The sequence below is a fragment of the Penicillium cataractarum genome, assembly GCF_028827025.1.
Source record: "Penicillium cataractarum strain IBT 29864 chromosome Unknown utg000001l, whole genome shotgun sequence".
In the NCBI taxonomy this organism is placed as follows: domain Eukaryota; kingdom Fungi; phylum Ascomycota; class Eurotiomycetes; order Eurotiales; family Aspergillaceae; genus Penicillium; species Penicillium cataractarum.
In genome coordinates this window covers 3124702-3149315 of record NW_026622737.1, presented here as the reverse complement: position 1 = coordinate 3149315, position 24614 = coordinate 3124702, and the positions used below count along the sequence as shown (strand labels likewise).

At 49.8% G+C, this 24614-nt stretch overlaps 10 protein-coding genes across 10 annotated transcripts; 5 read left to right on the top strand and 5 right to left on the bottom strand.

Annotated features, from left to right (window-relative positions):
* Positions 1–284: 284 nt before the first annotated feature.
* On the bottom strand, positions 285–1499 carry N7496_001087 (Major facilitator superfamily domain general substrate transporter; the record flags this gene model as incomplete). Its single annotated transcript, XM_056694018.1, has 1 exon — positions 285–1499. The coding sequence occupies one exon, from the start codon at positions 1497–1499 to the stop codon at positions 285–287; it is 1215 nt and encodes a 404-aa protein (XP_056560747.1).
* Positions 1500–1780: 281 nt separating this feature from the next.
* On the top strand, positions 1781–3367 carry N7496_001086 (Pyridoxal phosphate-dependent transferase major region subdomain 2; the record flags this gene model as incomplete). The annotated part of the gene is made up of 7 exons (XM_056694017.1): positions 1781–1912; positions 1961–2002; positions 2310–2333; positions 2390–2528; positions 2579–2796; positions 2847–2886; positions 2955–3367. The coding sequence occupies 7 exons, from the start codon at positions 1781–1783 to the stop codon at positions 3365–3367; spliced, it is 1008 nt and encodes a 335-aa protein (XP_056560746.1).
* Positions 3368–3930: 563 nt separating this feature from the next.
* N7496_001085 (SGNH/GDSL hydrolase family protein) lies at positions 3931–5093 on the top strand (the record flags this gene model as incomplete). Its single annotated transcript, XM_056694016.1, has 3 exons — positions 3931–4113; positions 4177–4800; positions 4857–5093. 3 exons carry the CDS (start codon positions 3931–3933, stop codon positions 5091–5093), a joined length of 1044 nt encoding a protein of 347 aa, XP_056560745.1.
* A 1144-nt stretch (positions 5094–6237) lies between these two features.
* Positions 6238–7191, top strand: N7496_001084 (SGNH/GDSL hydrolase family protein; the record flags this gene model as incomplete). The annotated part of the gene is made up of 2 exons (XM_056694015.1): positions 6238–6344; positions 6405–7191. 2 exons carry the CDS (start codon positions 6238–6240, stop codon positions 7189–7191), a joined length of 894 nt encoding a protein of 297 aa, XP_056560744.1.
* A 364-nt stretch (positions 7192–7555) lies between these two features.
* Positions 7556–9098, top strand: N7496_001083 (glutathione S-transferase family protein; the record flags this gene model as incomplete). The annotated part of the gene is made up of 3 exons (XM_056694014.1): positions 7556–7706; positions 7811–7949; positions 8048–9098. The coding sequence occupies 3 exons, from the start codon at positions 7556–7558 to the stop codon at positions 9096–9098; spliced, it is 1341 nt and encodes a 446-aa protein (XP_056560743.1).
* A 227-nt stretch (positions 9099–9325) lies between these two features.
* N7496_001082 (DUF3433 domain-containing protein) lies at positions 9326–13715 on the bottom strand (the record flags this gene model as incomplete). Its single annotated transcript, XM_056694013.1, has 3 exons — positions 9326–10184; positions 10254–11316; positions 11369–13715. 3 exons carry the CDS (start codon positions 13713–13715, stop codon positions 9326–9328), a joined length of 4269 nt encoding a protein of 1422 aa, XP_056560742.1.
* Positions 13716–15349: 1634 nt separating this feature from the next.
* aspf4 (allergen Asp F4) lies at positions 15350–16333 on the bottom strand (the record flags this gene model as incomplete). Its single annotated transcript, XM_056694012.1, has 1 exon — positions 15350–16333. One exon carries the CDS (start codon positions 16331–16333, stop codon positions 15350–15352), a length of 984 nt encoding a protein of 327 aa, XP_056560741.1.
* A 2460-nt stretch (positions 16334–18793) lies between these two features.
* Positions 18794–19773, bottom strand: N7496_001080 (isocitrate lyase/PEP mutase family protein; the record flags this gene model as incomplete). Its single annotated transcript, XM_056694011.1, has 2 exons — positions 18794–19576; positions 19639–19773. The coding sequence occupies 2 exons, from the start codon at positions 19771–19773 to the stop codon at positions 18794–18796; spliced, it is 918 nt and encodes a 305-aa protein (XP_056560740.1).
* A 966-nt stretch (positions 19774–20739) lies between these two features.
* On the top strand, positions 20740–21830 carry N7496_001079 (Short-chain dehydrogenase/reductase SDR; the record flags this gene model as incomplete). The annotated part of the gene is made up of 2 exons (XM_056694010.1): positions 20740–21617; positions 21719–21830. The coding sequence occupies 2 exons, from the start codon at positions 20740–20742 to the stop codon at positions 21828–21830; spliced, it is 990 nt and encodes a 329-aa protein (XP_056560739.1).
* Positions 21831–21984: 154 nt separating this feature from the next.
* N7496_001078 (Zn(II)2Cys6 transcription factor domain-containing protein) lies at positions 21985–24063 on the bottom strand (the record flags this gene model as incomplete). Its single annotated transcript, XM_056694009.1, has 4 exons — positions 21985–23073; positions 23128–23268; positions 23334–23939; positions 24004–24063. The coding sequence occupies 4 exons, from the start codon at positions 24061–24063 to the stop codon at positions 21985–21987; spliced, it is 1896 nt and encodes a 631-aa protein (XP_056560738.1).
* Between the last annotated feature and the right edge of the window lie 551 nt (positions 24064–24614).

Genomic DNA, 24614 nt, shown 5'->3' with positions numbered 1-24614 from the left:
ATGTAGATAACCAGCATTCATGATATACATAACGGCCTAAATCTATGGCTAGTAGCGGCATACCTGTTCTGGATTGGCTTCGAGGCGAGAGGTCTAGGGAAACACGAATCTACTCAAGCAATCTCTCTGGCAATCTCAGAATTTCTGCAAATCTAGAAGAAAGAAGGAGCACGAGTAAAAAGCAGTACGAACCAAGGCAACTCTCTTATAGGCCACTAACGCCTAAGGCTCGGGAGTAGATAGCAAACGGCGGGACCTCCTAGGAACCACCTCATCAACGGATATTAGACAAGAAATTCGCCTCCAAGGGCCGGCACAAGGTGTAGAATAGTACCGAACGATAATGTTAACAAGCCAACAATGAGGGCTCCTGTCGGTACCGTACTGTCTGGAGACAGCATGATCGAGTTCATTATACAGCCGACAGTTCCTGACATGCCCCACGAAACCAACACTCTACTGTACTTGAGATAGAAGCGCTCCCGATTGGTGGTTTGTCTCTTGACCAACACTGGAAGAATGCTAAATCCGGTACCGTGGGCGAAAAGGGTTGCCAGCATAGCACACATTGCCTGCGACGAACCTTCAAATTGTGAAAGTAAGATAAGAAGCATCCCCCGCAAGCAAAAAATACCGACAAATGTCAGTCTGGCCCCAAGGTATGCATTGATGCTGGGTGCCAGAACACCCCCAAGTGCGAGAGCGATCATGCAATATGACAAGATCCACATTGTATTATAGTCAGTTCCGTTTGCATAATGGAAGACAAGGGGCAGCAGGCCAGTGAAAACCGTCATTCCAGGCAAGGCGTTGAAGAAGAGCAGAATCGAAAAGAAAGGTCCGCAATCTCTTGATAAAGTCTTCGAAGGGGAGCCGACCTCTGACTCCTTATGGAAATCAGATAATGACAGCTGGGTGGATGCCCCAACAGCAGCGAACGTCACTCCCAGAAACACAAGCATCCCACCCAGGGTCTCTGCATCAACCGCATCCACTCTGAAAACAGACGATAAGAGAAAACACGCCGCTGCAGCAGTTGAAAACCCCAGAGGCCCAATAGCACTCCGAGCAAGTACATGCCCCGGAAGCCCCTGGCCGATCAACGCGACCACAGCGAGGTATGTCCATCCAATGCCCAGTCCGCCAAACAGAAAGCATGTAAGCATGAGTCCAAATTTGAGGCTTTTGAGGGAGAGGCCGGCACTGATGACTGCAATTCCCCAGAGAATCGTCCCTCTGGCCACTGTGACATGAGGCCCGTTTTGAATGATCATCGAGGCGCTAGTTAGAACGCCCATTGAAATACCTAGGGATGCTAAACCAAATGGCGCAAAGCTCCATGCATCGGATATTCCAAATAGACGAGGTAGCTGTGCCTGGAGCATGCTTAGAGCATAGATTGTACCAATGCAGAACATGTTTGCGAAGCTAGCTACAGCGACCATGAACGGTGCCAGATTAGGGTCGACAGATGTCGAATCCGAGTTCTCGTGTATCATGATAATGGTCAAGAAGAAATATAGCACAGATTCTGATACCTGTTAACCCGTGGAGTAAGGAAAAGAAGCGAGGTAAGGAACGGCACAAAAGAATATCAGCGGAACGATATTCATCAAGCCTCTGTAGATTATTATCCGCTCCAGCCGCTTTACCCGTTTGTGCCGCGGTAGACTTGCGCCTTCTGGGAACATTTACTCTCATAAACTGTACTTAATTCCATCATCAAGACCCTGCGCCGGTATATAGCAATGCCGGCTGAATTCCAAATTCACTATTCACAATGCAGAGCAAGGTTTCTGATCGAGGTAGAGGCCTTGCCACGCAGAGACCATCTTTCCTCGCTGTATTGAGTGACCAATGGTCTCCGTCATCGAACCCTAACGGGATCGTGAATCTAGGCCTTGCCGAGAATGTGAGAAAACATCCAGTCCCTACTGAACATAGGATAATAACGTTCTAGACACTCATGCATACGGAGATGGTAGAGTACATCAATTCCCATGTAAGATTTCAGCTCTTTCTAGGTCAATACGTCGTCTGTGGACTCTCGCTTTTGTACTAATCAAGGCCATATAGCTACAACCCAACTCACATGCATTGACCTACGGAGATGGATTCAGCGGCTCCCACAAGCTCAAACAAAGCCTTTGTCGTTTTATGAATACTCAATTTTCTCCTCACTCTGCACTCTGCCCCTCCCATCTTGTCGTTACATCTGGCGTCAGTAATGCACTCGAATGTTGCGCCTGGGCTTTAGCGGATCCCGGGGATTTTGTTATGGTCGGACGGCCGTATTTTAATGCATTTAGGGGGACTTTTGGAACCCGGCCAGGGTAAGGAATATCTCTACATTTTCTGGTAGGACCGAGCTTATGATTTCAGAGTCCAGCTTCTTGAAGTCGAGTTTGGAGAAATAGATCCATTCAGCATGGCCGCAATCCAACAGTACGAAAGAGCACTTACTGAAGCGAAAAACAGAGGCTTACGGATTAACGCTCTTGTATTGTGCTCACCACATAATCCCCTTGGTTTGTCTTCTCGACATACTTGAGAAAAGTCGATCTGTCTTTACTGATAGGAAGCCTAGGACGTTGCTACCCTGAAGATGTTTTGAAAGAATACTTGAAGTTCTGCTCGAGGAATGAACTTCACCTTATTTCCGACGAGATCTACGCACTATCTGTCTGGGATAACCCTCGTCTTCCCGATGCGCCAGGTTTTAAGTCGATTTTGTCTATAAACCTGGAGGGAATCATTGATCCAAGCCTCGTACATACTCTATGGGGCTTAAGTAAGGTATCGCATTCCTCCCCTTCACCCTAAGCGGAACTGACAAATTTGAGTAGGATTTCGGTGCAACCGGACTGAGGATTGGATGCTTGGTTAGTCAGTCGAATAAACTACTCTTAGAGGCTGCCGAGGGCATTTCGTGAGATTACCTGACCTACTTATAGGGGGAGAAGACACTAACCAACGTTCACCAATTAGCCTCTACAATATTCCATCCAGTCTAGCAGATCAGGTTACTACATCGCTCTTGCTAGATGACAGCTTCATGACAAAGTATATCGCGATCAATAGGACACGCTTGGCTAACAGCTATCATTTTGCGACAAAGTTGCTACGGTCCCATGGAATTCCTTATTTTGAGTGCAACGCTGCTTTCTTCATTTGGATTAACTTAGGCGCCGTGGTAAAGGATGCCACAGCCGACGATATTCTTGTAAGGCTCCGAAAAGAGAGAATCTACATTGCGGCTGGGGAACATTATGCGGCGGAAGAAACAGGATGGTTTCGGCTGGTTTTTTCGCACCCGCTGAACGTTTTGGAAGAGGGACTGAAGCGGATAATTAAGTCTATTCAATAAAATTTCTCAATTGATTTAATTCGGTCGATATTGTTTTGTGTATTAGGTCTCATCCATGTAAATATACATGTAACGGTGGTGAATCAAGACACTAGAATGCTTCTATTTTTGCGATATGGCGGCATTGCCCACTTCGATAGAATGAAAATGTGGCGACGTCTTGAGACTATTTTCCATTGATCAGTGTCCCACCGATAGATCAGTATCAATATAGAAGAACGAACGGATCGGAAAATATTACATGGACTTTAGACCGGACGACCGGAACTATGTCAGGCAAAGTCATAGGATTTAGTCGTACCTTTTTCGACAAGGAATATACCCAATGTAACAAGCTAAACACGATCTGTCTACTGCATTAAAAAGGGGATTGATTTCCCTCCAATTAAGATTTTTCATACATATATGGGCAATTCAAATCGGTTGATTTCTACCCCGACACCGCCGTATATATTTACATATTTAATAACAGCTCTGAACCTCTCCAATCTCTTCTCGAAGGAAGGTCTAAGAGCTGCTCTAGTTTTGCTACCACAGACAAAACTTCAAGTCTTCTGTTCAACATGAAGGGCCGTTTCCCCGCCCTTTTGGCCTTGGCTTGTGCTATCGCCAGGGCTTACCCGACACTAGCTGATACCACGTCCAAATCCAAACAAGTTTCCTCTGTGGTGATATTCGGGGACAGTTATACCGACGACGGCTTGACCCAGTATAGGCCTGATTCAAACGGGGATGTTGGAGAACCGGTATGTGACCCTTATCTTCGCTCTTCCTAAGTTGACTAATAATGGCCAACATTGGAAACTTAGGGCACGGTCTTGTCAACCGGGGGTCGCGTTTGGCCTGAGTATGTGAATCAATATTCCGGCGTGAATATCTACGACTACGCACGATCTGGAGCAGTCTGCGACTCCACCTTCTCTCCAAAGTCGCGGAAAGGAGTGAAACAAGATCAGATTCCGTCCTTCCTCGCAGATAATGAATATGTCAACAGCAGCACAGGTCAGGGGGTGCTTGACAACCCCAGTGCTGAGACTGTCTATGCAATTTGGATAGGCACAAATGACCTTGGAAACGGTGTCTTTTTCACAGATAGTCAGCCAAAGGGAATGCCCTTAACGAACTACACCGATTGCGTCTTCGAGCAGCTTGATCGTTTATATGATATTGGCGCACGAAGATTCCTCGTTATGAACATCGCCCCCTTGGATCTTACCCCCCAATACGCTCTTCCAGAAAATGACGGAGTCGCCAGTTCGAGATACTGGACAGATAAGAGCCAGTTCAATTCGAATCTAACACAAATCAGTGAGACCATGCGGGAATATAGCATATTAGTCAACGCGATATACAATTACCAGATCCCATATGAGCTCAAGATCGCGAATAGGTATGCGAAAAGCCAATTCGCTCTTTTTGACGTCCATTCTCTGGTAAGGCTATACTACTTCAAACAACAGCGATCAATTCTCCTCTAACTACATCTTAGATGTCTGATATCTGGAATCGTCCGTCCGTCTATCTCAATGGGACAGTGCCGCTGAATGTTACTGGGTATGCTGCTGGCTGTCCAACATCTGTTTGTACTTCGAAGTCAAGCTGGGATAGTTATATGTGGTACGATGAGCTACATCCTTCCGAACAAACTGATCGTGTTATCGCAAGGGAGTTTGTGGAAGTCCTTAAGGGAAAGAGTAAGTGGGCTACGTATTGGCAAGACTCCTAGGTGCAACTTTACGAGTTTCTACTTCAAGTTGACCTCGATCAATCAGAGAGTTCAATTTTATTGTAAAGCCTTGTTTAGCTTACCATTTGTTTGTCTGGCTGTTTACCATTCGGATCTAGAATGAATAAAATATATCAAACACACAACGATAGACCTCATTCTAAGAGCGTACGAAAAGGGTTAAAAAGAGGATCATAAACAGACAAGCGTTTACAGTAGCCATAGTAAAGACAATCGAATCTATGATTGTCAAATATGGGTTTAGAAAACCCCCGTCGGGTAACAATAGCCCGATCCCCGTTTCCATCCCCGCAAACTACCCCGCTAAATTATGCTATCCAATATAGTACTTCCCTAAATATGACTAGTAGGTCCCTGTTAGCTTGCCCCTCTCCCTCGAAGGCTCTGCAGGCGGGTAACACGGGAGGCGAAATCGGACTTTGTGTGAAACTGAACAGTATGTATCCTAATAATGATCGACTTTTTGGTTAGCCGGTGCTATTGCAGATCAATACCAAGTTCGAGTGCATAAACGCAATTAGATTAAGGCGGAGGTTTGGTTTCTCTGCGTCTCTAGTCCCGTTGATGCCCATTGAGCCTAGGGCGTTGTGGAGGCGTAGATGTGTTTTTATTCGGTAGCTCACCGGACATCCGGATCTGCTAAGACAGACCTAAACATTCTCGATTCGTGTCGGAAAGCAGAGTTATAGCGATGTTATATTTGGGAATTTTCAAACACAATGTACATTTATATTTGCATTCTCGGTATTCATGTCCGTGTGATTTTGTAGCGTGAGAGATTGGAGCTTCCACCAATGCGTATGGAACCATTTCTCTCTAGCTTAGAGTGTACTAGGTTATATCTCGAAATAGCTCAAGGTTCATCTTTTTGAAAATCCCCTCGCGGCCGAATGGAACATATCAGAAGTGGTTATTGGTGGACAATATCTTTCCACTTTTAACGATCCTCTTCGAGAGAAATACGAAATGAAGAGACGAATATTAGTCAATCATAGCACGAGCGGAGTAAAAGCCTTTTCGGTGAGAGGATTAAATGGTGCTCATCGGCTTAGAATTGACAATGTATCTGGTTCGGTGAAGACAAATGCCAAGTTCTCCTTCGCGCGGCCCTTGGACAGTCAATATGATTTTCAACGTTCTTCTACTTTGTGGCATAATTGCAAATGCCATGCCAATTCAGGAATCCGGACCTTGGTCCAAGGTACCTGAGTTCACAAATATATTTGCCTTGTAAGTGGCCTGGTTCTAGAGGTTCTACAACTATCTCACAGATTATTCTAGTGGTGACAGCTACACGACAGTCGGTTTCCAGTACAGTGGTTCACAGCCAAATGCCTCGAATCCCATCGGGAACCCCGCTTTACCTGGAAAGACAACCTCCGGCGGGTATAACTGGGTCGACAACCTGGTTACCGAGTACAACACATCACTTGTCCTTGCATACGACTTCGCGATAGCGGGAGCTACGGTAGACGGGGATCTCATCCCGCCCTACCAACCCGCCGTGAAGTCCTTTGTCCAACAAGTGGAAATCTTCAAAGATCACTACTCGAATACCTCCGGTACCTGGGACCCGCAAAATTCGCTCTTCACGGCGTGGTTTGGGATGAATGACATCCCGAGAGGCGAAAACCTGACCGACTGGACAACGATCTTTCGAGAAACTATCCAGCAATATCTCACCCAAGCTCAGGACCTCTATGATGCTGGCTCCCGGTATTTTGTCTTCCTAGAGGTCCCGCCCCTCCAGCGCACGCCTCTGATAAGCCAGGGATCGGCAGCGGTGCTGAATGCCACGATTTTTGACGTTGACAGATTCAACAAAGCAATTCGCAAGGGAATTAGAGAGTTTGCGCACCACAATAGAGAAGCCACGGTGTGGATTCTCAACACTACCAGTGTCTTCGACAAGGCCCTCGACAATCCGACTGCGTATGGGGCTCCAGATGCGGCCTGCTACAATTCCAATGGAGTTAGTTGCCTCTGGTGGAATAATTACCACCCTGGTCAGGCCATTCAAAAACTTGTCGCCGAGAGTATCTCGAGATTGATCAAGAGTAGGGTACATGCGATATAATGTGAGGGGAAAAGTAGAACACCTGGGAGTGATAATTGCAGAAATATTGAAGGAGAGACATTATATATCGTCCGAGTCCCGTTATATGGTCCGTTAGTTATGGTGAGACTTGTTCAATGCTCATATCTACCTCGGATATTGTAAGGATAGATAGAATAATGAATAACAAGAATTAATTGATTTGGTTGGTTATTATAGCCCTCGAAAAACCAGCAATGCAAATTAAAAGAGTCGAGTTATTGACAATTGGCGTGACAAGTATGAAGGACGATGATTTCTGAGGTAAACACACGTGATTCGCCCGCAACCCACTCGAGGCCAGTCCGCGGGCCGCCCTTCTCTCTACAGTCCAGCTAAATTCACAATGGTGTTGCAACTGCATGTATGGGGGCCGGCCTTTACTCTGCCCTCAATTGAGGCGCAATGCCTCGCAGCTATTGCTTACTGCTCATTAGCCCTCCCCAAGGGCTCCTGGGAGCTGGTGGCGACCAGCGACCCCTCGGTGTCTCCTACTGGTGAGTGACGTGATGTCTCTGCTCGGCTTTCCCGACCGGAGCAAACAGGAACATCGGAATCGCAACGCAATGAGCTGACTGAATTGCTTTTTTTTATTGTCTAGGTGAGCTGCCCGCATTGCAAGATGGCTCGACGTGGGTGAGCCGCTTCCGCAATATCGTGGATTACCTACGCCAATACTCCAACGGAGCATGGGATCTGGACTGCGACCTTGACGAAACAGCTCGTGCGGATAGCATCGCGTACGTGAAACCGCCAGCTTCAACCTTTGGATTACCAAGCGCTCAAGGGAGCAGAAAGAAATTAGCTAACATCTGCGCCCGCTCGCGCTGCGTTCCAGCTTCTCCTCCTTCATCGAATCCCGTGGCCAAGTCCTCATCGATCTCTCCCTGTACGTGAGCAGCCAGAACTACTATGGTAACACATCACCCGCGTACGGAAATCTCCTCCAATGGCCGAACCAATGGATCCTCCCGCCGAAGCTGCACGGCGCCGCAAAAGCCCGCACCGAACACCTAGGTCTCTCGTCGCTGGACCTACAAGCGATGGAAGAGCAGCGCCAACGTGAACACTCAGCCGCAGTCGCAGCCGGCCGAGTCCCCAAGAACCTGATCGCACGCCCACGCGACACGGTGTCAAAATTGCTCGGCCGGACGGCGCAGCAGAACCATTTCCGCTTGGAGGCGCTGACGGGCGAGTTCTTCGAGCCACTGGAGGCTATGCTAGGCAAGAAGGCGTACCTTTTGGCCAAAAACGAGGATGACCCTCTATCCAGCCTGGACTGCATTGCGCTGGGATATCTTTCGCTCGCGCTAGTACCCGAGCTTACCTTCCCATGGCTGCGAGATGCTATGCGGACTAAGAGTCCGCAGCTTGCGGCCTATACGGAACGAGTGCGGCGACGATGTTTCGGACAGGCGCCTGTGGAGGTTGCGCATGCCTTTTCGCCGCAGTCTGCGCCTTCATCGCCGCTGCCATGGAGGACCCCGAGCCGTATCTCCGTCGCGGCTGTCGGTAGCACACTCCTCGATACGCTGGCTGATTCAACCCCACTCCTCCGGAATCTGCGCAGATTTAACGGATTGAAGGCGGGTGCCCAGTCCCCAGATGCTGGTCTGTCGGGACTAGAACGGACGGTCGTGTCTCAGGCCGCCGATGCTGGTAAAAATGACCTCTACGCGTCCGTTGCGACAGTCGTGGGCGGAGTTGCCGTGTTGGTGGGTTACATGTTCCACATTGGCATGATCACTCCCTTAGTAAGTGGCCAAGAAGAGTACGAGGAGGAGGAAGAAGAGGAAGAAGGTACCGAGGAGTTCATGGACGCAGGTTCCGCGACGGACTTCCTCAATATGGGCAACATTGGCGACTTGAGAATTCCAGGCTCATCATAAAGCGAACAAAAAGCACCTCTGTATGGTGCCATTCTCATCCCTTGGCCGCAGGAGTGGACAACCGGATTCTTGTTTTACTATTTCCAGCGAAGAGCGAGAGGATCAACAATGTACTGTACAATAGACTACCATTTACATCGAGCAATATGTACGTTTCCAAGAATATTTACAACCCACATCCAAGACACCCAAAGCGAAAATCCTCCCAATCACTCCCCTCTTCTCTACTACTGTCTATTCTCATCCGAAAGACTCCACGTATTAGTCCCTTTCTTCGAAAAACACGGCGCAGCAACCCACTGCACACCCGGTCCATCCCTAAACGCCTCCTCCATCTCAACACCCCACCTCAACGCCCCATCCTCATCCACAAACCAACCCAAACGCGTCCGCAAATGCTCATAATCTTCCGGCGCAAGCCGTCCAGCCTGGATCTCGCGTACGACTTGAAGCAAGTTCGCACTACCAGCGATGAGAACCAGCACGTCACCCAGACACTCGACGTTGCGGACTAGTCGGCCAAAGTAGCGTTTCTGCAGGATGGCGACGATGAAGGTCGTGAGGATGAGCCATGCCATTATTCCGACGCTTAGCCAGACTGCGACGGCGTTCATTTGGAGTAGTTCGACGCGTTGGGAGACCTGCGCCGCCACTGTCCTATTTGTGTGCGAGATCGGATGGATGGTATCCTGGTATGCCGTCGCCTTGGAACCGCTCATATAACCATTAACATACTCGACGGCGGGGGCAAGATCAGCCGGGAGACTGGCGTTAATTGTCTGATATGCCCAGCCACCGGTATTCATGGAGATGTTACTACCGACGAAATGCTGGAAGAAAGTCGTGAATGTCTTTTGCGCGAGCGTGACGAATGTGTCCGCATCTAGGAGGGCGTGAGGGTTCTTTTTGGCCATTGAATACATCGCATATGTCATGAAATCCATGTTTAGGCCCTCCATTTCGTCGCGGATATTGAAGGTGTTGTCGTCGAGGCTTTCGACTGTGTAACCGAGGGTGTGGGAGACGCCGGAGATGCGTTGGAGATCGGCTGCGGTTAAGAGGGTGCTCATGAAGATGTGACCGTAGCTGAATATGATGGTTAGGATCCAATTTAGGGTAACTTTGTATGGAACTGTGGGGATAGGCGAGGCTTACCTGATTGTCACGTTGAATTCGCTATAACCAGCACGCAAGTCAGTGAGGGAGCCATTGTGGGCGACAAAGTTATCTGTAAAGGCCCCCGTCGCGACCTTTGGTGAACTTGTGATGTTGAACGATTGAATCTCGCCGCTTGACGGATCGACGGTGACACTGGCATCTGCAGTCTCGATGATAGGCTCGCAGCTGAACAAGGAGATCGACGGTGGCGAAGGGAACAACGGCCCTGCATCCACCTGGCTCGTCACACTATTGTTGTTCACCTTGATTCCCGTGATTGCATCACCATAGAACCACTTAGCCGTGAAATTCTTCTGCCAAGAGGTTGGCGAGAAATAGTCAAGGGCGTCGTTGGGAGACCAATATCCAATTGCCACGCTGCCCATGCGAGAATCGGCGCTCCCATTGCCGCAGCAAGTAAGCATAGCTGGATTGACAAATGCAGTAGTGCAGCCAAGACATTCTGATTGGTTCTGCCCTGGCAAGAGAGGTGTTATACTGCTCGGGAACTGCCTGCTCTTATATGTGTTACCTAGCTGATAACCGCCGTTCACGCCGTCTGGGATTGTGCTTTTATTCCAGACGGTATGATTAGAAAGGTCTGTGGCTGTTGTCCATGAAGAAAGATTTGTAAGGACTTGTATAGGAGGCGGGCTGCATTCAATCCGCCCCCTGATGGCAGGCGTGTTGAACGTGACGTTAGTTTGCGACGCGGGGCCTAAACTGTCAGCTTGACTGGCACCGAGCTTGGCAAGAGACTCTGAGCTTGAGATACTGCTCATATCAAGAGGGACAAAGCTCCAGCCATCCTTGCTCCATGCTGGCTCTGAGCCGTTGAGAGCTAGCTGAACGATAGCAGTGTACATGTAGTAAGAAGAGAGGTTCTGGTAGAGAGTTTCGAGCACGGCGGTGGGATAGTTCATGGAAGCGCCGGGGTACATCGATTGCTGTGTCTCATAGATGAAAGGAATCTCACGGAGCTCGAGATTGCGCTGCAGTGTCATAGGATTAGTGATGACACCAGTTCCGCGATCGAAAAGTGCAGACATGGCAGTTGTATCTATAAGGAGTCAGGAAGTTGCAAATAAAGAAGATGGTGTAAACAAACGTACAAATCGGGGATAGAGTAGATCCCAAAGTGACCAAGAAAAGCAGCCACTGTTTGTTAAACGCCGCCTTGCCAGCAGCCCAAAACCAATATGATGTTTGGTATGAGAGATCAACACCTTGTTTATATGGCGGATCGTGTTTTGCCATGGAGAGATATGGCTGCAAGCGACGAAAGTTCTCATCCATTGCACTCCACCATAGACCAATTCCAACCGCAAGAATAGTTGGAATCATCGAGAAGGGGGCAATTGAGGACATGCTACCGCTGAATAAGGAAACATTGAACTGATAAACAAAGGCTTTTTGATACAAGTCGGATCCTTCGGCGTAATGGTAAAGTACGCAAACGGCAACAACCATAGCCACCAGAACAACAACCATGCCAATGAGTGCCGGTAAACGGAGTAGTCCAGGTGTTCCATTTTTGGACTGGGCAATTTCCTCGGTTCTCGCTTGATCGGGGTGGTTTCTAGACAATCCTTGGGAGTCTGTGTAGAACCATTCGCCGCCCAGTCTCTTCTGGAGATCATTGCTTGACGGCTGCCTTAGAGACTGGAAACCAGACCTTGCTCTTGAATTCTGCGTGACCAAGTACGCGACTCCGGCAGTCGTTGCGGGATCTTTGGTCAAGTTTAGTGGCCTGTGATTCAATCGCGAGGCGCACCACACGACGAGCAACAGCAAGAAACAGAGACTAAAGAGAGTTCCCAAGGCAACTGCAGGACCAGATTGAACCACGACTCGGGTTTCGACCGCACGGATCTGAGCCTGCATCGGGACTTTCTTGGCGGCATTATACTGGCTTAGAGCTGACTGGATGACTTCCCCGAAGTAGCGCTGCTTTGCTCTCGCTGCAGAGGACACTATGTCTGGGTCATTGACAAGCTTGGTCATATTGTAGTCGTACAGGGCGCCAAGGATAACGGATGCTCCTCCCATCATCGAAGGAGACGAGATCATATAGCTGTTCCATTCCGAGGTCAAGGTCATATCCTGGAACAAGGTGGTGTTGATAAGCGTTTCCGGGATTAAGACTTTATTCTGAATGAAATCGGTTTCGTTGAAAGAAATCTCCGGCTCGTCCCCTGCCAATGCAACCGTGACCAAGATATTGGCCATATAATACTTGGTACTGCAAAGTTGAGCGACATATCTGCTGGGGTTTGTTACCGACGGCCATGGCTCAGTTGCAATGATGATCTCACGTCCATTACATTCAACTGTGCGATTTGACGAGGAGAATTTTTCGCTCACGAAAAGGGTTTCATCAGCGTAGAAGAAGGTCGAAGTATTGGACCAACTGGCGCCACCAGTTGTGAAAAGATCTTGCGTTGCCGAAAGTCCATACTTGCACCCATCAGCAGAAGACCAGATGATGGAGACGTTTTCCGAGTTTGCGTTCTCGGAAACACTGTTCATTTCAGTGCAGCTCAGCTCGCTCTTGAACATCGTGGTCTCCGCCTTCCATGTCTGCTGAGAGCTCGTCGGTAAGGAGCCGATTGCTCCATCTTTGAGACTAGTGGGCCAAAAGGGTAGAATTGTATAATTATCCGTAATCCAGGGTGAAGTTGAGACATTTTGAAGAAGATTTGCGATGGTACGAAAGTGCGTCGTCTGATCCATATCGATAGGAAGGGGCGAATTGGACACGGGGGAGTAACGCAAGAAGTCAGCCGTATGAGGGACGATTATCTCTTCCGAGTATAGATAGGCAGAAGACAGCGGAGAAATTGCCAGAAATCCAACAATGTTGATCAACGATGCGCAGATCAATATCCAGCTTCGCCGGCCATACTTCTTCTTCGCGAATCCTCGGTATAACGTAATCCACCAGGGGCTCGGTGTTTCCAGAATGCTCGTCGACGCCTTCGCACCCTCAGGTCGGGCTAAGCGGGCATAGGGCTCGGTACGCTTAACATCGTCGAATAACATGGCAGTCAATTGAATCCATAACACGGTGATCGCGGTCGGACTGTACCGCCAGCCGAAAAGCAAAGCAGAGGAGCCATCATCAGGCCCTAGTCCATAATTTGTCGAAGATTTCCACCAAAGTAGGAACGTTACTAGCACCAAACCAAAGGTCACGATACTCAGCACGCCCATGAAGTAATGTCGAAACGTGTAAGGGATCCAGCCCGCTACCAGCGTCTCTCTTGTCTTCTTCTCAGGGACCTTCGCTTGTACAGATTGGCGTGCATTTCCACCCGTGGTATTCTGGCTAGAAGTATCTCCTTGATTACTTCCATCCCGTAGAGAGGAGCGACTCGGGCGCACAAGATGAGAGAAATAAGACTTTGTGTTGCCCAGTAATTTCCGATCTTCGTTCGGACTATACTGCCTCGCTGCCATAATTAGACCAGCAACGGACACAGTATATGCCCCGAATGGCCTCGAGCCTCAACGTATGCCCTGTATAAGGCCGCAAAATATATTCAAACTCATAATAAGGGCCCAAGTCCCCTTATGTTTATAATAAGCCGCAGGGTCTGCGGGGGTCCTAGAACCCTACATGAGTCACGCAAAAGCGATCAGGGATGAACTGCAGCGGGAGGGGCAGTGACACCCTCCGCTGTCCCACCATAGCGAGCGATACCATGATAGCCAATGATAGGCGGTCTTTAGACGCAGTCTTGCCTGCAGATTAGCGTTGGCCGCAGGATCGGCGGCGACGGGCTGCATTCTGGCCCCCATAGTCCAGGGCCAACTTGGTTGCCATTCGTCGTCAAGCATATCGCCCCCATCAATCTTCTGCACCTCTTTCCCTCCTATATCATTATGGAAATGAGCAATATCCACTGCTACTGCAGGTAAGGTTACAGTCGTGGAGCGCAAATTTGCAGCTCTGTGTTGATCGATGCTTAGCTAGACCCGCTGCCAGGCGAGGCCAAAGGGGCGGATACTAGACCTCTCAGGGACGGTACCTTAGCGCCCAAGCTTGGATCGCTAGGATTCTTTGTGACTGCTTACAAAAAGCTTGCAGATATTGCGCAGAAGCGTGCAGCTAGTATAAACGACCAGTGTCTCGAATAAGCGCTTAATATGACCAGGGTTTAGAATCTGGATGCGTCGGGGGCGAAACCGTTGAGTCCGGCCCCGGGGGCCGGCGCTTTGAATTCTTGTATAAGAGGGACTGGAAGTCACACTCTGGAGATACATTTCTCAAGCCTTTAATTCTAATTTTGATTGCCCCTCTTCCTGTTATTATTGTTCGCTATTAGCTATTGGCAGTTGTCCATTTGTTTCTATTTCATCTGATTTGATATGCCAACCCCCCAACCCCCCACGCGTTCCACAGTGTCCTCGACTTACCCGAATGTTGTATGACTACCATTTATCCTACCTGGCATGCAAGGTAATACAAGCCTTGCTTCGGGTCTACTAGGTCCATGTTTCAGATATTTATGCTTGTTGGTGTACGGTATAATCCTTACGTCGTCATCCACTATGCACAGACCTTTGGAGATTATCTACCCACAACTTGGGATGATATGATAATCTGCATCACACCAAGTTCCGAACAAGTCTAGGCTTACGACAAATACAAGCTAGCATATAGCATGAGAGGTAAGGCAATTGACAAATGTGTTTTACTGATAAGGGTACAGGGTCAATGATCAGAGAACCCCGAACTGGTTTACAAAGACAACACCATTCTCCCAAAGTCTTGAAGGAAAAAAAAGGTCAATATCAACTAATAACTGGTGTGGTATATGTACAGAGAATCATAAAAATGGGAGGGAGAACCAGCATAGATCATGGGTCACAAAGGATATGTATGGCGCTTCCCGGGACCAGGCACGGAAAAAAAGAAGAGAGGATAAGCGGCCAGTTACCACCATGGAAGCGGAACCAAAGGACAAAAGGTGCGCGTTGGCCAGAGCATTCACCACACCCTTTGCCTGGTATGAGGAATAAGAATCATTTGCGCGAGAAGGGTAATGAATTGAAGATCACGCTGACATCGGAAGAGTAGGGTTGAGCATTTAAGCGAAGTCGAGGTTGACGACAAGACGGATGGCCTCGACCATGACGTTGCCACCAATGCCGTTGATGTCGGTCTCGGCAGAGGTGTAGGCATTCTTGACAGTACCCATGCCATTGGTGATGGAAGAGCAGCTAGAGCCGTCGTGCTGGCAGATCTGCATACCCTGGATTTCCTTGCCGGCGTTCTGGGCCTGGATGCAGGAGACGTCCCAAGAGGTGAAGTTGGGGGCCTCGCGCATGGTGAACTCACCCCAGGTGGCGGCGTAGCTACCGTACTGGCTGAGAGGGGTATCGTCACCCTTCCAGGCAGCCCAGCCACCGGTGGACTCGGTGTCAATGGCAACGTACTTGACCTCGCCCTTGGCAAGGGTGAAAGAGAGAGCCTTGTTGGGGTGGAAGAAACCGTCCATCAGGCCGTTGGGGCCCTTCTTGTTCCAGACAATGACGGTCCAGTCATCAGTCTGGCTGCCCTCGAAGCGGACGACGTGACGGTACTGGTTGGCGACGCCCTCCTCGACCTCAATGATGTTGCTACCCCAAGGGAGACCAGTGTTACCGGTCCACTCAATGCCGAGAACCTCGATCTTGTAGTTGCTACCACCGAAGCCGTCGCGGGAGTATTGGCCATTGGCGGGGAGGTCGGACCAAGAGCCGCTGGAGCCAGGAGCAGCAGTGTGAGCGGGGACCACGGACTCGATAGCGCTGGGGGCCTGAGTCACGGCGGCAGCGGCGGTGGTGGTGGGAACCTGAATAGTGGAGGTGGAAGAGGAGGTGGTGGTAGCCTCGGCGACATCACCAAACCAGTTGTTGATCCAGGTCTCGAGAACACCGTCGATGGTGGCAGTCACGACCTCGGCGCGCTTCTCAACAGCCTCGATATCAACCTTGGGGTGAGCGTGACGGCGGTCATGACCGTGAAGACGGGCGACAGCAGAGCCAGCGGTCAGAGCCGTAGCCAGGAAGAGGGAGTTCTTGACGAGCATTTTGGAGGTAGGAGGGATGGATGGATTCTAAAGGATTGGAGAGCGAAAAAAGAAGGGCTTTGAAAGAGTGACAGAGCGAGACGCTCGAAACCGGAGAGAGCAAAAAAAATGAATGTGGGTGTGGAAGGAGAGGAAGGGGGAAGGAAGATGGGGGCGTGAGATGGGTAATAAGATGGGGGAGGGAGATGGTTGTGTGGTACAGAGTGGTACGGGGGGTGTATGGTAGACCCTGCAGTTTAGGGGACCAGAACTTCCACTGGAAGGGCCCTGGTGGCTTGTTCTGCCCTCCACGGACTAGCAGGTTGAACTCCATCCGCCACGCTAAGACCGCCAGAAATCCGCCGGGCAAGAAACTGTAAAAATCGGGCATCAGGGGCTATTGAGTGGTGATTGGTCGGTGCCTGGTGGTTCCTGGGGCCTGATGGCAGCCACGAGAGATTCTAATTGGGTGACGCTAGACTGGGCCGAGACCCTCGAAAAGAGAAAAAAAAAAAACAAGGGGAAAAAAGGGTCGAGACGGTGGGTAATTCATACTTGGGCTGATTATGGGGAGTCCGTATTCAAGGGAAGTATATGATACACCCTTGATCTTCCCTTCTCATAATCTCACCCAGTGCCGGCCCCTTTCTTGCCTTACCGCGTATATTTGGTATCTTTGGGGACAATACGGACACAAAATGACTTGCTGATCCATTTGGTACCTGCAGAACAATCACTGAGAGGAAACTGGTGATAATCTTCCGACCGTAGACTCGTCGTACTTCTATACTCGGCACACGCTATCGACATTCTTCGTGTCAAACACGTGTTTCCATCGGAATCCCCGTCTGGAATGCTATACTATACGATACTACTACTATTTTACTATGTTCGTACTTCAGTATGACCAGTTCCTCTCTGCTTTTCCAAGACCTCCAAGACCACCACCTTGGCCCTTTCCCCACACAGGCCAATCGGTGTAGTCTTCCAGGTCTGGAGCCCATCTCGAGCTGACGTGGCGGTCGAGACATTCTCCTGTCCGTATAATTACTTGTATGTGTATTCTACTGTATGCACAGAACCTCGTTCCTTCTTGCGGTGATGATATGAAATGTGTACAAGATCAAAGCTCGACACGTTTCATCACCAAAATAGACCTATCCCACCCGCCCTCGACAACTCATCAACTCTTTCTACGCGCCCGACCAGAAACCTGCCCGACCAGTCATTCTTCAAATGTCTACCATCCATTGTAAGTACGAAGTGTACTCTGTGTGTTATTACGATATTCCACTGATCCCGGTCTGGCCGTCTGATCCACTAAACGATCGCCCAACGGCAGCGATGTGTGTGTCGGTGGCTCCATCCCTGACTCGGCAAATGGGTCCAGTCCCTTTGCCCTGGAAGGGTCTTGCAGGGTCTGGCTGGGAATGGGATCCATAATGGACAGGTACAGCCACCAGGTTCAGCAGGCTCCGTCTTTTTGCCTCTTACCTTGTTGGCAGAACAACGGTGTGTCGTCTATCGTGTTCTCCGCCAGTCTGGGAGACAATTTGAGAATCTTCCGGACTCCACCGGGTACGTCGGGTGGACCGGTGAAATGGGATCCATCAAGGGCTCCAGAATGGCGATTTTCTTGTGGAAAATCCCTTGTGTGACTGGGTCAGTGCTGGGGTCTGGAAGCGTCTAACAAGGTGAGGTTGTAGCCGCTGATCTATCGTGGTGGCTTACAAAGTACGTAGTATACAGAAGAATTGAAGAACTGCTAGGATTCAGTTGGTGCTCTTACGACCACCAAAGATAGATCAATGGAACTGAGTATTCTGATTCTTCGGTTCTTCGACAAGAACTTCTGCAGTTAATTAGTAAGTACCCTCAGTCCAATCTTCTGCTGCATGGTACTTTCTAATTTGCAGCTTGGTGCAAGGGTCCATAGGGTTCTCCTCACGTCGAGTGAACCTCACTCTCACCACTAACACAATGACATTCTTCTACAATTACATCCGGATACATAATACCTCTCGAGTCGGTCGAGATCCAAGGTTGATGGTAACCTGCACGGGAGACGAGCCTTGGTTGACCCTGCGATCGGCGGGACTCTGAAACGATCGGGGATTTTCTGTCTTGCCCGTGCCTGGACTAAGAGAGTCTCTGCTTTTTTGTTTATTTTTATACAACCGAGTTAGACGTGATCGTTGAAGATCAAAGCCACACGGGCGACTAAGAATCAGACCATGACCAGAGCGGCAAAGTGCAATATATTGCAATAAGAATAGAACGTCATTCATTAACTGTGGGGACGTTACTATTTACAGCGTCATGGCTTCGGCCGATCAACATCGACACCAGCCAGGCTCCCACTCGAACAGACCACCATACCTCAAGGGACAAGTCCAGCCCTCAGAGCTCGCAAGCCGACTCTTCCTCTGGTCACCCTCTTCCATGATCCCAGAGAGAACCCTCTCGAAGTGAACGAAGAAATCACTTCTTCTCCAAATCCACACCCCCCTCAAACGCCGCACCCCCAGCCTCCGCATCCAACCTCACACTCTCATCCAACCCACAAACCCTAAACAACATCTGCGGCGTCAACTCCTCATCCAGCCCAGGCAACCCCAACCTCTTCAACTTCTCCAACCCCTCCCGCATAGCCGTCAACGCCGGCCCAATCGTCGCAAACGGAAAGATAATCATCTTGAATCCAATCTCTTTGGCCTCCTGCGCCGAAATCGCCGGCGTAGACCCATGCTCAACCATATTCAACACCAACGGCCACGGCGCAAGATCACGCACCGCCTGCGCAGCCATCTCCCGCGAGGAAATCCCCTCGAGGAAGCCCACGTCTGCGCCTGCGTCCCGCGCAGCGCGGAGTCGAGTTAGACTCTCGTCGTATCCGAAGGATTGGAGCGCGTCTGTGCGGGCGATTATCACGATGTCGCTGCCGAGTCGGTGTCGTGCTTGCACCGCGGCGCGGATCCGTGTTGTGTAGGTCGTCGTGTCGACGAGTTGTTTACCACCCAGATGGCCGCATCGTTTCGTTTGGACTTGGTCTTCGATGTGGAAGGCTGCGACGCCGGAGCGGGCGTATTGCTCCGTCGTGCGGGAGACCATGATCGGTCCGCCGTAGCCGGTGTCTGCGTCGGCGATGAGTGGGGTGCTGGGGGAGAGGTTGGCGATCATTTCGGCGTTGGCGCGCATATCGTTGAGTGTGCAGATGCCTAGGTCTGCTTGGCCGTGGACTGAGGCGGCGGTTCCTGCGCCGGTCTGCGTGGGGGAATGCTGTTAGCTTGGAACAGCGACGGCTTGGGTTTCTCTCTGCTACTAACCATGTATAGGGCGTCAAAGCCAGCTGCGAGGGCCATTCGCGCAGATAGACCATCGTATACACCCGGGGCACACACGAAGCCATTGGGGTCTGCGAGGGTCTTGCGCAGATTGGTTGCACCTGAGCTCAAAGACATGATGACGTCGTTGAATACCGGACTGACAAGAAGATAGAAGAACTAATCAAGGACTCGAATGCAGAGTCAATGCGGAACGTATAACGAGAAGGTCTGTCTGATTCTCTCAGAGCTTTGAAATAACCCGATGACAGGCTACCATCAACCCATTATATACCCCGTCTACCAGCTTCCACGTGTGTTACCCAGTAAACCACCACATTTTTTTCTGCACAACCCCACCAATGAACCCTCCCATCAGTAGTGATACGCACTCTCTCCACCTGCCGTGCCGATGCCGATACCGGGAGTCGATTATGTCATCGCTCTTCGCTCGGTGATAACTCGCTGTCGCCGAACAATCTCTGACCTGCGTGGCGATGTGCTGGATTTTTTATGTAGTGTCTGGTTTCATGCATGAAGCCGTGGTTTATGACCGCCGACACCGGCCTTCGGTAGCTAGTTGTGAAGTGCCGAGTTATCCTGCAGGGATGCAGGCGTAGGGTAAACCTCGGGGTTGTGTGGCTTCCGCGGCAGTGGAAGTGGGGTAATCAAGTCGCAGTAACAGAAGTAGAATAGCAGGTTGAAATGAACATGATTCAGTGATCTAAGGGCGACTGCAGATATGCATCCACTACATGATTCAGTTTATCAATGTCAGATTATCTTATCCTGTCGATATCAGACCAAACACCCAAGCTCTATTCTGACCTGTGATTGGTGGATGGTAGCCCCACCTCGTCGGCCGAATGCTGATGTCAATTTGTATACTTCATTCTACAGAAGGAACAAGATGACAAAATACTCCTCGGACAAAGAAAAGATAGAGCCGAATTAATAATGAAAGACAGATAGCTATAGACCAGAAGAGAACGTTACACTGATTCACATCATCTATATAACTTGCTCAAGTAACCGTGTTCAAATCCACGTTTCACCAACCCTCCCAACCAAGCTTCATATCAAATCCAAAAAACACCCTCCAAAATGCCATTCTTCCAACCAAAAGTCACCCCCCTACCCTCCGGCATTGACCTGCACGGCAAATCCGCCGTGATAACCGGCGCCAGCGCAGGCCTCGGCCTCGAAACAGCCCGGCAACTCCTATCCCTAAACCTGACCACCCTCATCCTTGCCGTCCGCAACGAAACCAAAGGCGCAGCCTGTATCGAAACCCTCCTATCTGACCCAACCATCAAATCCAAGAACCCAATCATCAAACTCCTGCCCCTCGACGTCAACGACAACAACAGCATAACATCCTTCGCCAAAACCCTGCCCCAAACCCTCCCAACCCTCAACATTCTCATCCTAAACGCAGGAATAAGCCGCTTCAAACACACCCCCAGTCCGACGGGCCACGAGGAAACCGTGCAAGTCAATTACCTCTCCAACGCACTCCTGCTAGCAACTCTACTCCCGTATCTAAACGCCAGCGCTGAGAAAACCGGTTCCCCAACCCGGGTTACCTGGCTGGGTAGTCGTATGCACGAGCTTATGACTAGTTTTCCGAAAAAGTCTCCCCTAGCTGGTCCCTATACCTCCGTTCTGGAGTACGTCGATGCTGAGGGTACTATCTCGCCGTACTCGCGGTACGCGGATAGTAAGGTGCTCTGCGCGATGTTCATGTACAGTCTTGCGCCGAGGTTGGATTCCAGCAAGGTTCTGCTGAATATGGTTTGTCCCGGGATGGTGGATACGGGGATTAGTGATTTTTTGCCGATTTATTGGAGGGTTGTTGTTGATCTTGTTAAGGCGTTGAGGGCGAGGAGTGTGGAGGTTGGGGGGTGGTTGGTTGTTAATGCTGCTGTTGTGGCTGGGGTGGAGTCGTATGGGAGGCTTTTGGGGGATAAGGAGGTTCTTGAGTGAGTTTTCATCCCTGGTTATTAGATGGTGGATTGTTCTGTGGGAAGGGGATGGAATATACATGGGATGTTTTATGGCTGACTGTGCTATTTTGGATTAGGGTTTCCAAGTATATTCAGTCTGAGGATGGGAGGAAGGTGCAGGAGAAGTTGTGGGAGGAGACTTTGGATGAGTTGAAGAAGTTTACTACTTTGCCGCGGGAGTTTATATGAGTATGGGGGAAGGTGCTGTATCAAGATGGAGAGAGGGGAGACTGTATGGAGTTTGGTTTTAATTTTTCCTTTGTTTGGTTGCTCAACACAGTTTATCATTTCTCGTCTGTTTGTGCAAGTAATTATGCCCTGAACGCCTTAACCTTAGACACCCTTAAACCTTGATAACCTCTTGGATAAATTGAATTTCGCCTTGAACCCGTGGCTCCTCCCTGACCTTTGGCTCCTCGCTGGGCTTTGGCTTTGGCTTTGGATTGGACTTTGGATTGGACTTTGGATTGGACTTTGGCATGGACTTTGGCATGGACTTCGGTGCCTTGTCCACCGTAGGAGTTTCTGGTGATTTCGTCACCTCAGCCGATTTGGGAACCACGTTCGACTTTAGCGTCTCATTGGACTTGGACTCTTCAAGCATTTGACCAACGTCAAACACCTTCTCTTGATGCTCCGTAGAAAGTTCGAAGGACAACATTTCATCACGCAGAGATCGACAAGGAACAGGGCACAAATCGTCAATTCTGGTATTCCAGTTGTTCCAAAACAGCTCACTGAGGCGACGAGAAGAGCTAAGACCACGGTTCGAAATCAGACGAAGAGCATGTTGGCACCACAGGAACTTCTCCCGATTCCCTAGGCCGATGTAGACCTTGATAGCTCCACTCATGGGGAACATCAACATGCGAATTCCGGAAAGTGTCTTTGTATCATTCGCATAGTACGGGATAGTGCGACAGATCTCATCGGCGTAAAACTCTGACATCCGATGATCCTCGTCGTCGACTGGCAGCTTGTCAGAGCCGCTCTCGGGGGTGAGCGGATAAGATCGAACGAGGGATTTGGCTTTGTAAATCATAGGCTGAATAGTCGCCAGCGCATTCCAGTACCAATGATGCATTCTAGCATTATCGAGCGAGGAGAACCGATACCCGGCACCGAACAATTCCTCTGTTGGAGGCAGCTCGTCGGTTCTGCATTCATCTGGAGCGCACACGAAGAGGCCTCTCGCGTAGCCATACTGAGCATACCACGCGGTGATTCTGTTCTTTTGTTTGATACAATTTTGTAGTAGAGTCTCGCATCCCTCGTGATCACTGGGGGAAATTGAATTCAGGACGGTCGAGAGAGGTCCAAATTCTGCGTAGACTGCGAGCAATTCGGATAGTGGGGTTGAAATGCCGTCGCTTGAACGTTTCAGATATTGGTATTCGTCTTCTGTGATGTTGACTCCCGCGGTCGCAATGATCTGGAGAGAATTAGCACGGGACCATGATATTTATTAGAAATCAAAATCACATACCAGTCGCATCTTCTGATGTTGGTTGTAAATGGCGTCAAGAAGGGGGTTCCGAGGCAGAATATCACGATAGTAACGCAGCAGTGTACTCGTTCCCTGAGTATGGGCCAGCCATGCTCGGAGATCAAATGCACAGCAGTATCCCTAATCCAAATACCACGTCAGATTAGGTTTTTAATCACTCCGAATGTTGTTCTGTCTCTCCTTACCTCCAACTCCTGGAAAATAACGGCAGTATACACAATTTCCGCGTTCCAAGCATTCCGATAAATGTTGTTCTTCACACTCCGAATCGCAGTTCCATACAGGTCCAGACCATAGTTGTACATATGATCATCGTTGTTCATCTTGCCCATGTAAAGACATGACACCGCAGAGATCGCTCTCTCAAGCATATTCGTCTTGTTAGGAAGGGTCGCAAAATTGTAAATCAGGTACTGCCAAAGGTTCAACGAGGAAACCTCCTCGGTATGACTGAAGAAGACATTGGTGAAAGACGAAAAAACCTGTTCGCGCGCTACTGGTCCAGAGGTCACGTTGCTCGGCATCACCAAGGCTCGAACGGGGTCTTGGTATTGGACTGGGTATTGATTCTGAGCCGGATCTTGATTCTGAACTTGATATTGATTCTGGATCTGGGCCTGATATGGACTTTGATACTCGATCTGATACTGCGATTCAGTGATTGGGACCGAGGCCGGAGCTTTCTCCCGTCTCGCCAAGGGATGATGGATGAAGATGCGAGTCTTTTCGTAACCAGGACATTTGACACCGCGTTTGATGCATCGGGCGCATTCCGGCTCTTGTTCGTCGCACTGTTCCCCCCCCGTCCTGTTAGGATTCACGCTCATCGCCAGGGGCTCAGAAGGTAGGACAGACTTTGACTTTGCGTTTCCGGCACATCATGCACCCTTTCGAGTGCCAGGGGATACCGCCCATTTTGTCTGTGCTGACTTGCTTGTCTCAAGTCCACGTCAGGCTTTCAGTATCGAGTAGAGAGTCATATAATCCTACCAATACGGTAGGATGGAGACTGGATGTTGGTGGCTTGGATGTGTTTGCAGGAATTGGCCCAAGGCAGCCTTACGGCAGAGACGCTTTGCCTGGAGGTTGAGGGGCTGCGGAATTCCGGCCCCCAATGTTGCGTGGTCATGTAACATGGTCTACTCCCTTTGAGGTTAGTACCTGTGACAGCCCCCCGCAGGTCACATCTTGGTGATTGGGGGAGTTGGTTTCTCTGGTAAGACCAGCCCATCTTTGATTTCAAACGTCTGTTCAGTCAGTAAAGAAGTGGGAAATATATAGGTCCATAACATCGAAGACCGATCCACGTTGAGAAGTAGGAGATTGCTGGTGAACTCTCTTGTGTGATGAAGAGAGAATCCAATGGGGATTCCCGCTGTTTCAATGGCCCCAGTTAGCGTTGCTGAGCGGGCGGACCACTCTGTGGTCTTATGCATGAGTGAAACTCATGTAGAGGGTCGCAGTAG